This window comes from Sus scrofa, chromosome 7, assembly GCF_000003025.6.
Source record: "Sus scrofa isolate TJ Tabasco breed Duroc chromosome 7, Sscrofa11.1, whole genome shotgun sequence".
Lineage (NCBI taxonomy): Eukaryota > Metazoa > Chordata > Mammalia > Artiodactyla > Suidae > Sus > Sus scrofa.
The window spans coordinates 25,782,387-25,794,486 of NC_010449.5; the positions used below are offsets into that span (position 1 = coordinate 25,782,387).

Below are 12,100 nucleotides of genomic sequence, written 5' to 3' on the forward strand. Positions count from 1 at the left end.
GATCCTGGGAAGAGGGGTGCAGACTAGTGGATCCCTACATATACATACAAATGCCTGATAGAGGCAACAATGGTATAATTTACTGATACAAAAGAAGCAGATTTTTTAAGTGAAAAATATGAATAGGTAAGAAGACCAGAATATTTCCAACAAGCCACTGAAAAGATGTTTGGTATTATTTATCATAAAAATGTATATTAAAAAATGACTTTCTCACTCAAAATGTAATTGGAAAAAATGTATACAGTTTCTATCAAATTTAAAAATGCCAAAATTCTAAGACTAGTTTATCTCACTCTTTGAAATCTATTCTATGAGAATGCAAGATAAATGTGCAATAACATTTCTTGCAATAATGCTTATAATAATAAATAATCACATTCAACCTAAATGTCCACATTAATAGATATAGTTAAATAAATTATAGTTGCACACACACACACACACACACGTGCATGCGCATAGGTTGCAGCCTTTAAAAAGAATAAAGCAATCATACATGTACAAACTTGAAAATGGGTCCACCACATATTTTTAAAGTAAAAAGGGAGCTGTAAAGCAGGATGTATAGTTTGATTCCTTTAAAAATATGTGTGTGTGTGTGTGTGTGTGTGGTGTGTCAGGGCAAGGCAAGGCATCTGCTTGAGTGTATACAAAGTGTTCAAGGCATGTGTGTATTACAAGCCCCTCCCCCCCAAAAAAAGGTTGGAAAGAATGTACACCAATTTTCTTAACATTGACTCTCTTAAGAGAGGAATTTAACTTATTTTTACTTCCACATTCTTTAAATTTTAAGCTTGTGTCACCACCGTAATGCTTTCTGTCCCCTATAGGATTTCAGAGAAATAGGTAAACTCTTTTTATGTATTTATCTTATAAAAATAATTCTTCCAAAAGAAGCTGTGACTTCAGGGGCGGAATGGGGATATTTCCAAATCTCTTTTAGATGACTACAGTTGGCCTACAAAGACAACTTTGTACCAGGAGAAATGGAACATTCCTGTCAGCCTGCCTTGCGCACACACCCGTGGACTGAACCTTTCAGCGTAATAGCAAAGGCAAGAGTGACCCTCTAATTCTTTCCACGTCTGTGGTCCTCCCTGTCTTAACCAATTTTTCTCTCTTCCCTTTCTGTCATCTCTCTCTCAGCAATAACTGCCACCAATTTGGTCTCTGTTGCAAGATCCCGGAGAGAGGTGGATCTGTATGGATGCAGAGGTTTGCAGGTAAGTGAAAGGTGGTGGCCGAGCTTCCAGTGTGTTCAGGGTGCTGGTTGCCCAGGTGTGGTCAGCAGGCAGGAACTGAGGCGGGCTCTTCAGCACGTTTTCAAGACTCAGGTCCGAGATCGGAATGAAGAGGTTCTGCCTGTGAGAGCTGTGGAGCATCCTGGACAGACACAAGCTCCTTGTCTTCACAGTTTCACAGGCAGGAGAACCCAGTGGGCTGCGGTCAGCCAGCCAGACGTGGGGTCCCGCATGCACCGCAGCCTGGGCAAGGAAGCTGAGCAAACCATTGTACCTGTCACCTCCCTTGATCTCCCATATGGAACCACAGGAATAAGAGTGTCCAGGTCATGGAATGATGAAGGTTAGATGAGAAATGTGACCAATAAATTCTGGTGACTCTGTAATTATTTATAATTATTATAAGACTCTGACTTGGCTACATCAGTGTAGATTTCTTTCAGATGAATTTATGTTTCAGGCATGTGTTTTTTCAGCCTTCCCAAAGCAACACATGAGTCATGAAGTCATTTTAGTAGGTAGTTGTCAGCCTTGAAAAAAAAATAATGGAATAGAATAATAATATTTTTTATTTTTTTATTTTTTATTGTTCATCTGTTTGCTTTTTCTAGGACCGATCCCACAGCATATGGAGGTTCCCAGGCTAGGGGTCTAATCGGAGCTATAGCCACGGGCCTATGCCACAGCCACAGCAACTTGGGATCCGAGCCACATCTGGGACGTACACCACAGCTCACGGCAACACCAGATCCTTAACCCACTGAGCAAGGCCAGGATCGAACCCGCAACCTCATGGTTCCTAGTCGGATTTGTTAACCACTGAGCCACGATGGGAACTCCAAGAATAATAATATTTTTTAAAAAACAGAAGAGGATTTCCTGTTGTGGCTCAGCTGTATCCATGAAGATTCAGGTTCGATCCCTGGCCTCCCTCAGTGGGTTAGGGATCTGTGATTCAAGGTGTGGTGTAGGTCACAGATTTGGCTTGGATCCTGCATTGCTGTGGCTGTGTGGCTATGGTGGAGTCTGGCAACTTTGGCTCTGATTCCATCCCTAGCCTGGGAACTTCCATATGCCATGGGTGTGGGCCTAAAAAAAATGGATACACGGAAGACACTGCATATAAAAATCAAATGTAAAATGCATTGCTGACTGTGGCCTGAGGTCAAGTGAGTTTGAACAATGCTTCAAAGCCAAACAATTGTGACCAGTGAAAGACCTCCCCCCTACTGTCCTCTCTGTTCTCCATTCTGCCTCTTTCAGGTAAAGTGAGCAGAAGCTGAAGAGCTTGGAAACCAGCTGTAATGAGGGCTGTTTTTGATAATGTGTGAGCATGCTGGGCTGATGTGAAGAGCCAGAGGCAGTGGTTAGAGAGAAAATTCATTCAAAAATCTCTGTGTGCTACTACTTCCCAAGAATATGGAGCGGGGGACAGAGGTTTGTTAGAACTAGCCAGGCTAAGGATTTAATGTGTGTTTTTGTCTGAAACTTTTCCTGTTAATTCAAGTACCCAGAATTCTGACGGAAGGCCTTTAAGGTTCCTTTAATTCTATAAACCTGTCACTTAAAATTCCTACTTTTAGTAGGTAATGCTTGAGGAGAAAACCTCATAATGTTTAGTCTTCCTAAGTGAGTGAAGAAAAGTGAAATCATTTTGAATTTTCTTTTTTCTAAAACAGTATATACTATGTCAATGTTTATGGATTTTTTTGTGTGTGTCCATTTCTACTGTCTCCTCATGAACTTTTTTTCCCCACTCTGTGCAGGTTATATTAGCCAAATACAATGAAAGCAAAACACAACAATAATTAAAAACACATGGGAGAAAACCAGGCTTGGAAGCAGAATTAGGTTGCTTGGACTGGCATTCTTAGGGGATTTATGCCCAAGGAACTGAGTTATCATTAACTTGTAGGAATTACATTTTTTTTCTGGATACCATTTAATATGGAGAAACCGCTTATAAATAAGCATGATATTGTAATTGCATACATTTCTATTGGTTTAAGTTATCTTATTTGGTATGTCCTCTTGTAAGGTTATGAGCCATTCATTACAATTACCTTTAGTCCCAACAGAATTAGCCACCCAATATTAATCAGAGAGGAAGATTATTTAGACATTATGACTCAACATATATAATACAACAGTTTTCCTCTCAGCATGATGATTTCAATAGAAATATGTCTGGAGTGCTAATTATAGAAATTGTAGAAACTCCATAGAGCGCTCTGTTGAAATCAAAGCCATACACTCTGAGTTGTATGTCTATTACTTAATGTGTAACAAATCACAGTTTTCATCATGTTGGATAATGTGTATCTCTTTAGTATCTTTAAAGAAAAATAGAAAAAAAATTAAAATGTGTTTGTTTATAGTTAGATATAGGTATATATAAAGATAGCTATATCTGTCAAAATTTGCATAAATATAAAGTTGTTTTTTTTTTTTAACAGTGAAAGGGTAAATTTCTATTATTTCCTTCTGGAAATGGTAACTGTGGGTTTGATGGTTACTGCTAGGGGCCCTAGGGGCTGTGGATGTTTGGGGGGGTCGAATAGTTGCATGGACTAACCCTGAAGGTAGATGATAGAGAGGTCTTGTGATCACATCATTAGGTTCTTTCTGTAAGACTCGTAGCCAAATGCCTCTCAACCACTTGTTCACTTTGAGACTCTGGACAAATTATCTCAATTCCCAAATCTCAGTTTTCTTATACCAAAAAAGTAAAGAATTAGAAAATGCATTTTCCATCCTCTCATTAGAGGGAGATCAGCAGACACGTTAAAGACCAAGGGGATGTGACTAAATCCAAGGGCAAATATGTTTTGCTTAGATTGGGACAGCTGTCTAGTAGGTTGTTAACTTAACCACCTCCCGATGAATCCATCTTTGAATGTACATCTCCTGGTATAGTCCCTTCTCACAGAGACTCTGAAATTGGCCATGTGTCTTGCTTTGGCTAGTGAGGCATTAGCAAGTATAGCAGAAGCAGATACTTCGTAAGTACTTAGTCGTTGGGGATTAGCTGCTAGGGGTGCTGCCATCACCATGAAAGGGTACCGGGTTCTACTGTTGAAGAGGAGAATCACACCATCCCAGCCAATGGTGCTTGCTAAATACTACCTTGGACCGTTCAGCCTCAGTCTTGCCACCAATCCACTGTACGAGTGACCCCAAACAAGACTGTCAGAAGACCCACTTAACTGAGCCAAGCCCAAGGAGCAGAACTGTGGGCAAATAAACAATCATTTCAAGCCACTACATTTGGAGTTGGTTTGTTACTTGCAATAGATATGATACATTCAGTTATCTGATAGAATAAACCTTTTATGCTGTTGATATTGAAATCAATAAATGAGAACTAGGAGTGACCAATCATGTAAATTGAAAGCACATACCACTTGCAGATAAATGAGTAAAATAGCAAATGCACAAAACATGATCAGAAAATAGACTTAAGAATGGAATAGCAAATGTAAAGATGTCTTTCCGAGTAATTTTTCTGTGCTAGATTACTGCTTTATGCTATATAGACAAAACCAAGAAATATGTATAATACATATCTAAAATTTTATTTGGGTAACTTACTGAAACATGATTTTCCATGAAGCATATGCTGGAAAATCTTGCACAAAGATTCTTCACTTTGGGTGGTGGTCCTACAGGTGCACTGCCCTTGAAGGGCAGTCCCGAGGGTACCCATGTAAGCTGCTTTGCAGTCATCACTTCTGGAGCAAGTGAAGTCCTGCTTATTTAAGGTACTGATGCAGGTCTCATCGTCATGGCACTTTGCTGTCACGTGCTGCCAGCATTTTGCCTGGAATATTCTATAGCGCCTCCTAGAGTCGGAAAAAGGAATTAGCCTCTGAATAGTACTATTTCACATTTACATGAGTGCTGCCTCATCTAATGAAAGACTGACATAAAACAAAATGCCTTCTAGATGATTCTAAGCATAGCTGAAAGCTCAGTTTCTACATTCAAACATTCCAATAAAGAGTGTGGAAGAAAACGTAGAGAATTATTTTCATTTTGTGATGAAAGACAGAGGCTGAGTTTAGGATTCCCTGGATGAATCTTCCTTCATTACTAATTTTATTTCAGTGGGTGATGATTTGCAGTACGAGCTACTTGGGAGATTTATTAGCCATAATTTTGGAAGCAGAATGTGGTTCTGAGAGTAGCATTTGGCCATCATCTCATACCAAGTGATTTCAGAAAAGGCTCTTGACCTTTCAAGACAGTTTTCACGCAGGATGGGAGGTACTGTACTCTTCTCAACGTTTCTAAGCAGACTAATTAGAATTAACAAAATGCTCTCATGTTTTCTGGCAACATGAGCCAATTTAAAGCAAAATATGAGTTTATTTGATGGTTGAGATAATTTGTTAGAACCACATCTATTCATAAGTTTTCCATGTATTTCATTCTTGCTGTACTAGCTTTGAGTAAAAGTCTGGATAGTGTACAATAATTTCATATTTAAAACGTCACAGTAAAGGAAGATACCTACTCAGTGGAACCAAGGATATTAATCTTCTTAGTATCTATCACCTATAATTACTCTTTGCCCTTTCTTGAATAGATCACCATCAAACATGCAGGAAAACACTCTGAGTAGATGTCACTTGAAGTCCTGATCTATTTGCTGTCATGATGCTGCTCTGCTTAAATCCATAAATCACATTGTTTTCAATAATCTCATATTTTAAATCATCTGAAAGTAATTAGATTTTAAATACAGTGGTAAGAATTAATATATATTAAAATTTATATTTAATAAAATGCTTTAAATTTTTTGAGCACATAATTCTGAATCCAAAAGAACAAATGTGTTCCTTTGATGCAATTAAATGTTATATATAAGATGTCACCTAAATATAAGCATTGATGGTATTGTGATCATTTATGAGGTTGAAAGGTGCCCTTGTTTTATTTAAAAAAGATATTAATACATATTTAAATGTGTTTTTACAAAGTTTAAGTTGCACAATTTATCTACTCATAAAAGTTTTTCCATTCAAAAAATTAGCTTAGAAAATTTGCAAAAATAATGAGTTGAAGAATATTTAATTAAAAATAAAAATATTTTAAAAATACTTTGGTAAACTCATTTCTAATTCATTTGAAAAAATTGAATATGGCAAAAAATTTATATTACAGAAATTGTTTTATGTTTGAAATATTTTGATGTGTAGCTGTTTTACTATCTTTATTTTCTTTATATTCTGAAATTTCTTATTCTGGTTTATTATTTGAACAATTAAGCATTTAAGTGAGTAATTTTTAACCTGAGTTGATTATTTCATTTTTAGTTTCCCTCTAAATTTTTGATTGCGTGTTTAATGATTGGGGTCTGTGTAATTTCTGAACGTAGGATATATAACATTTGTCTTTGTGACCTAAAATATAGTCAAACTTTGTGAATATTCCATGGTACTTAAATATGCATATTGTGGAGTTTTGCTTTTTAAGAGTAGATAAAATAGGAGTTCCTGTCTTGGCTCAGCAGTAACAAACCTGACTAGTATCCAGATTAGATCCCTGGCCTTGATCAGTGGGTTAAGGATCTGGTGTTGCCATGAGTTGTGGTGTATATTGCAGACACGGCTCGGATCCTGCGTTGCAGTGGCTGTGGTGTAGGCCAGTGGCTATAGCTCCTAGCCTGGGAACTTCCATATGCCTTGGGTTCAGCCCTATAAAGACCAAAAAAAAAAAAAAAAAAAAAAAAGTAGATAAAATTTCTTCTAGGCAAATACCTTTTTCTCCATTACTTTCTTGAGTTCATATGTATGAAAATATAATGTATTATAATTCCCTGTAAACTAAACAGTTATAACGTGCAGAACATAATCTCACCTACCAGTATACATCTGTATTGGACAAACTCAGTTGAAAAAGGGCCTTAAATCATCTTTTTTGCCCTTTTAAAATAAACAGAGGAGTTTCAAAACCTATCTTGAATTGAGGAATCTATGACAGGGAGTGAAGTCGTATTTTAAAATCTAACTGCTCTGCTTTGCCCCATGTGAAGGTGCTTATGCAGCAAAGATAAGTGATGAGGCCTTAACATTCTCACTGAAGAAGTGGTTTTTCACTTGGAGATTTTTTTCCATTTAAATTACATTAACAATAATTTAACATAAATACTGGAAATCTCCCTAAGGCAAAATTTGCTGGAGAAAATGACAGACTCTGTCTTTTCATCTTGACAGCGAATACTGTGTGATCTTTCCATCATCTCTATAAGATGTGCATTGAGAGACTATTTGCACACAGTGAAAAGAAGTCAAAGACACACAGTCCTTACTCCCTGAACTAATATATGTAAGGGAGAAAGTACATAAGAAGAGACGTGTATCTGTATATTGACACAATATCAAAATTAAGTACAAGATATTCGAAAGTGGAGGGAAAGGAGATGACATCTTTTGAGTGCACTTTATGTTCTGACCCTGCACCAAGCCTTTGGAGAAGCAGTGAGACCTGGGAACCCTTGCCGTGGAAAATGACCAACTCTGTGATTGGTGCATCTGGGAAGGTGTTGATGCCAAGGTGAGGTTCACGCACGTGTGTGTGCTTCAGAATCCATCACAGGCTTCTCAAGGGGCAGATCCCATCCCTTGCCATTGAAATGTTTTACTTGATGGGGAAGCTCAGGTATCTCATGCTGTGAGCACTGAGCACAAACATCTTCAAGATAACGAGGTAGCTGTCTGGGGACGTGGCATTGGCATCAGGTAAAGCTAGGTACCCATCCATGGATATATCTGACATTTTTACAGGGATTACTTTAAAAAAAAGGGTCTCCTGACTGGTTAGAATGTTATTTGGTTTCCCTGTTAGTATAGGTAGATGATTGACAGATATGATAAATCTTTAATATGAGAAAAATAATGTAACCAAATGTTTTTACCATATTTCACGGCTCATAAGAGATACCATTATTTTATTACAACTAAAATCACTCGACAATTACATTGTTTTAATTTAATGCTTTTTTTGGCCATTGAGCATTGAGTTTAAGATTCATTCCAAACACATTAACGACTAAATGTGCAAAAAATTTGCATCTTTGATTCCATGAAATACAGTATTTCCCTGAGGAAGGATTTTTGAACTGTAAATAGTTTGAACCATTTAAATTGCCTTGTAAACATATTTTATCATAATTTTATTATTCATTCAAGAGAAACAATTAGTCAAACTAACTGATTAAATACTTGCATGATAAGACTTTTAAAACTTTCTTAAGGACAATGGCATTCTCTATGATAAGTTGAGGCAAAAAAAAAAAAAAAAAAAAGCCAATGCTCTAGCACTCTGCTGAGATCTGTACCCTTTACTAGAATATGTCTTATAGGGGAGTGGGTCTTTTTTTTAGCAAATGTTTACAAGATCTAGAGCTGCTCTGCACGTGAGAATGACTGACAGTAAAGGAGGGAAGATAATTAAAAGGCTGAAGGAAAACAGTTTACCAAGAACCCGCCCTTCAGGAGGCTGATGTCCTTGAATCTCGTTTGCCAGTGGTCGAAGCAAGGGGACAAAAATGACAAGTCTTGTCTAGAGCTATCACACTGAGCCCCTCCTCCACACGAAGCATGCATCTTGCTCTTTCAATGAATTTGCTATATATGGAACTTATTTCTCTAAATATAATTAAAGGATAGAGTCTCTGATGGAAGCTACAGGGCAAACCCAAGCAACCAACCAACCAAAAAAGCCGGTATGAATTATCTTGAGTTAATTATTCCATGAAGAAGCAGAAGCTTAAGCCGAAAAATTATACAGTTCCATGTTGGTTGCTAAATAAAGCTCCTTTAACAAGGTAACATCACTGTTTCAGATCGTTTTGATTCATCAGATTGATTCCGTGTTCTCACACTTTCCTCTCTTGTCTGCCTTGAGTCCAAAGAGCTCACTAGCTGTGGCTTTCTTACCACTCAAAAGATAAATTCCCCTTGAATATATAAGGAAAGGTGATAATGAAGAGCCTTGTGGGGATAGGAGAAAAGCCAGAGTGTTGGATTCAATTTATGCTGCCCAAGGGGAGTTACCTGCAAAGGAAAAGTCCAGTCTCAACTAGCAGCCAGAGTGGAAGTTTTAATAAGTGAGCAGATCATTCACACCTCTGCTTAAAATCCCCCAATACCTCTCCATTTTCTCAAAGTAAATCCTGTCTGCTGTTCCCCTCCCTCTTACTGCCTGAGAATGTGCCACACACATTTCTTCCTCAGTCCTGGCTTATCCATTTAGATGGTATCTCTTTTTCCCCCAAATATTTACTCACAAAAGTTCATTTCCTCACTTCTCCAACTCTGCTAAAATGCTCCCTACCAGGACCACATTGCAGGGCTTTCTGCCCATTCATATTTCCCGTGTGTGTGTGTGTGTGTGTGTGTGTGTGTGTATCTCCAGAGCACTCATTACCTTACAATATTATATAATATTTATTTAGTATCTATCTATCCCTACGAGAATACAAGCTCCACAGAGAAGGCGTTTTTGTTTCTTGCACTCTGATGCCTAAAGCAGTAGTAGGTGCCTGGCAATTATTTTTTGAATAAGCAAATATACGACTAACACCACTGCTCTAAGAATCAAGGCTGAGAGGCTGGGAAGAGGAAAAAGTTTGGACTTGCCCACGCTTGTTGGGGAGGTCCAAACTCTCCTCAAGCTACCTGCTCCTTCCATGGTTCTAGCCTAAGACACAAAAGATTTATTTTGAAGTTCGAAGAATCCGCTTGTCAAAATTCTGTGATGTTCAACAGCCTTGATAATCATCGCAAGATAGGCAAATAATAAAACTGACATATAAGCCAGGTCTATTGAAGCAATTCATTAGTCTCACTTGAATATGTAATTTCAATCATGCTATTTCATGACTGCCAAATCCTGACATGCTGATTTTTTTTACTCCAGTAACATGTTCTGCATTTGAATTTCGAAAAGGATACGACACATGTACCAGGGAGTCAAAGCTATGAATTGTCTGGCTCTGTTTACATCATGTTGGATGATGGTGGGAACTAATGTAATGAGATCAAGTGTTGGGACTGGACTGTAACAAATAAGGTGCCAAAATCAGAAAGTCAGGTATGCGTGCTTTTACTCACCTGCATAATTCATCATTTTGGCAGCTGCGAATTACATCGAGGCAGGTCGGGGCTGGAACTCTGTTCAGTGCACATGGCTTGCTGTGAAGAGCTTCTTTGGACTGCTGACAAGGTATATCAGATGGAGCACAGTCACAAAAAGCCAACATCTGGGCAACGTTAAAAGGCATATTTTGATAGAAGAACCGTATGGCTGCTTGGCAGTGTTTCACATCACACAGATTCCCATTTGCTGAGCAAGCTTTCAGGTAAAGGGCCAACTGTGCATTGCAGACTGTGTCCCGCACACATGCCTCTGCCACTTCCAAACAGGACTGGATCCCCCTGATTCCTAAAAGCAACAATATACCCAGGTCGTGGGAAAGTCAGCGAAAAGCTGTACATACAGAAATCTCTAAAACACCCTGAGAAGTCCATAAGCAAACTTCAAAGATGCACCCACGTGCTATTTTTGGCAAATGTTGCTTTTTCTTTTTCTTCTTTTTCTTTCTTCTTTTTTTTTTTTTTTCCAGCATTAATATGAACTCACAGGGACCTGGTTAGTGGGTTATTTGAAACATCCTTCATCTACACTGCATATGGATCATCATCCAGAAGTAATGGGAAGTGTGTAGGGCCACAACTGAGCTGAAGGAAAAAATCCTCATGTCCACGTTTCCCAAATGTAAACAATAAATCTTCAGGAATGGTATTTGAGCTATCTAGCTGATGGTGAGTTCAATGGCTCAAACCAAATGATTTTTATTCTGTTGCACTTTTTATTTGGGAAGGGGAATCTTGACTAAAGGCTCCATCTAGTTATTCCAACATCTAAAAATGTGCACATTCTGGAAACACAGATATGTGCGAATGCCCCCCCTTCCCACAACATACACATATACACAAAACGAGTTGACCTCAAACAGTATAATTTATGTGACCTAAATATCTATGAAATTTAAAGAAGATCTAGCCTTTTATTTTAAGCGTATTTCTTAGCATAATTGAAAATAAATTAATGGAGAAGTAAAACAGTGGAAGAAATGCAATATTTTTTTTTGCATTTTTTTCATATCAAAAATCTGCAGAATTCATCTTGTAATGGCATTCCTTTAAAAAGCCTAGTAACTACATTTTGGAAGTTCCTGAGGTGGCTCAGCAATAATGAGCCCGACTAGCATGCATGAGGATGAGGGTTTGATCCCTTGCCTCGCTCAGTGGATTAAGGATCCAGTGTTGTTGTGAGCTATGGTATAGGTCGCAGGTGCAGCACAGATCTGGTTGTTAGTGTGACTGTGGTGTAGGCCAGTGGCTACAGCTCCAATTTGACCCCTAGCCTGGGAACTCCCATAAGCTCCAAATGCTGCCCTAAAAACCAAAAAAAAAAAAAAAAAAAAAAATCCTAGTAACTACATTTTAAATTCTATTGTTCAGAATTTACAATGCAGAACGGAATTACAATTTCTAAACATTACCATGATAGGAAGGAGCTGTCAGATTCCGCTTAAATACACCATCCTCCTTCATGTTATCTAGAAGGAAAACAAGAGACAATTTTATTAATGAACAGCTTTCTAAATTTACTAAGAGAATGTGGACTACACTTATGAATGAGTAACCAAGCAAAAATACATATAAGCTCAGGTAACACTTCTTTAACCCTTATACTCAAGGTTAGTGAGGTAGAGATGAAGAAAAACAAACCTCTGAGATATCACTCGAATCAATTTAAACAGCCCTGCTCTGAGTATTCAGTTA

The 12,100-nt window shown here is 38.0% G+C and overlaps 2 protein-coding genes across 3 annotated transcripts in view; one reads left to right on the plus strand and one right to left on the minus strand.

The window, feature by feature from the left end:
* The window catches only part of HMGCLL1 (3-hydroxymethyl-3-methylglutaryl-CoA lyase like 1), a 187,518-nt gene extending 185,666 nt beyond the window's left edge, over window positions 1-1,852 (plus strand). The window contains exons 10-11 of one of the 2 annotated variants that reach the window (XR_002345636.1): window positions 947-1,226; window positions 1,418-1,848. The gene's annotated coding sequence lies outside the window, so the exon portion shown is untranslated. Of the gene's footprint in view, window positions 1-946 lie in introns of both variants that reach the window. The other variant, XM_021098511.1, reaches the window with a different exon arrangement.
* GFRAL (GDNF family receptor alpha like) overlaps window positions 1-12,100 on the minus strand; it is a 57,237-nt gene that overhangs the window by 32,779 nt on the left and 12,358 nt on the right. The window contains exons 4-6 of the mRNA XM_021098512.1: window positions 11,818-11,874; window positions 10,364-10,694; window positions 4,836-5,086 (exon numbers count right to left, since the gene is read on the minus strand). Coding sequence (XP_020954171.1) covers window positions 4,836-5,086; window positions 10,364-10,694; window positions 11,818-11,874 — 639 coding nt within the window. The remainder of the gene's footprint in view (window positions 1-4,835; window positions 5,087-10,363; window positions 10,695-11,817; window positions 11,875-12,100) is intronic.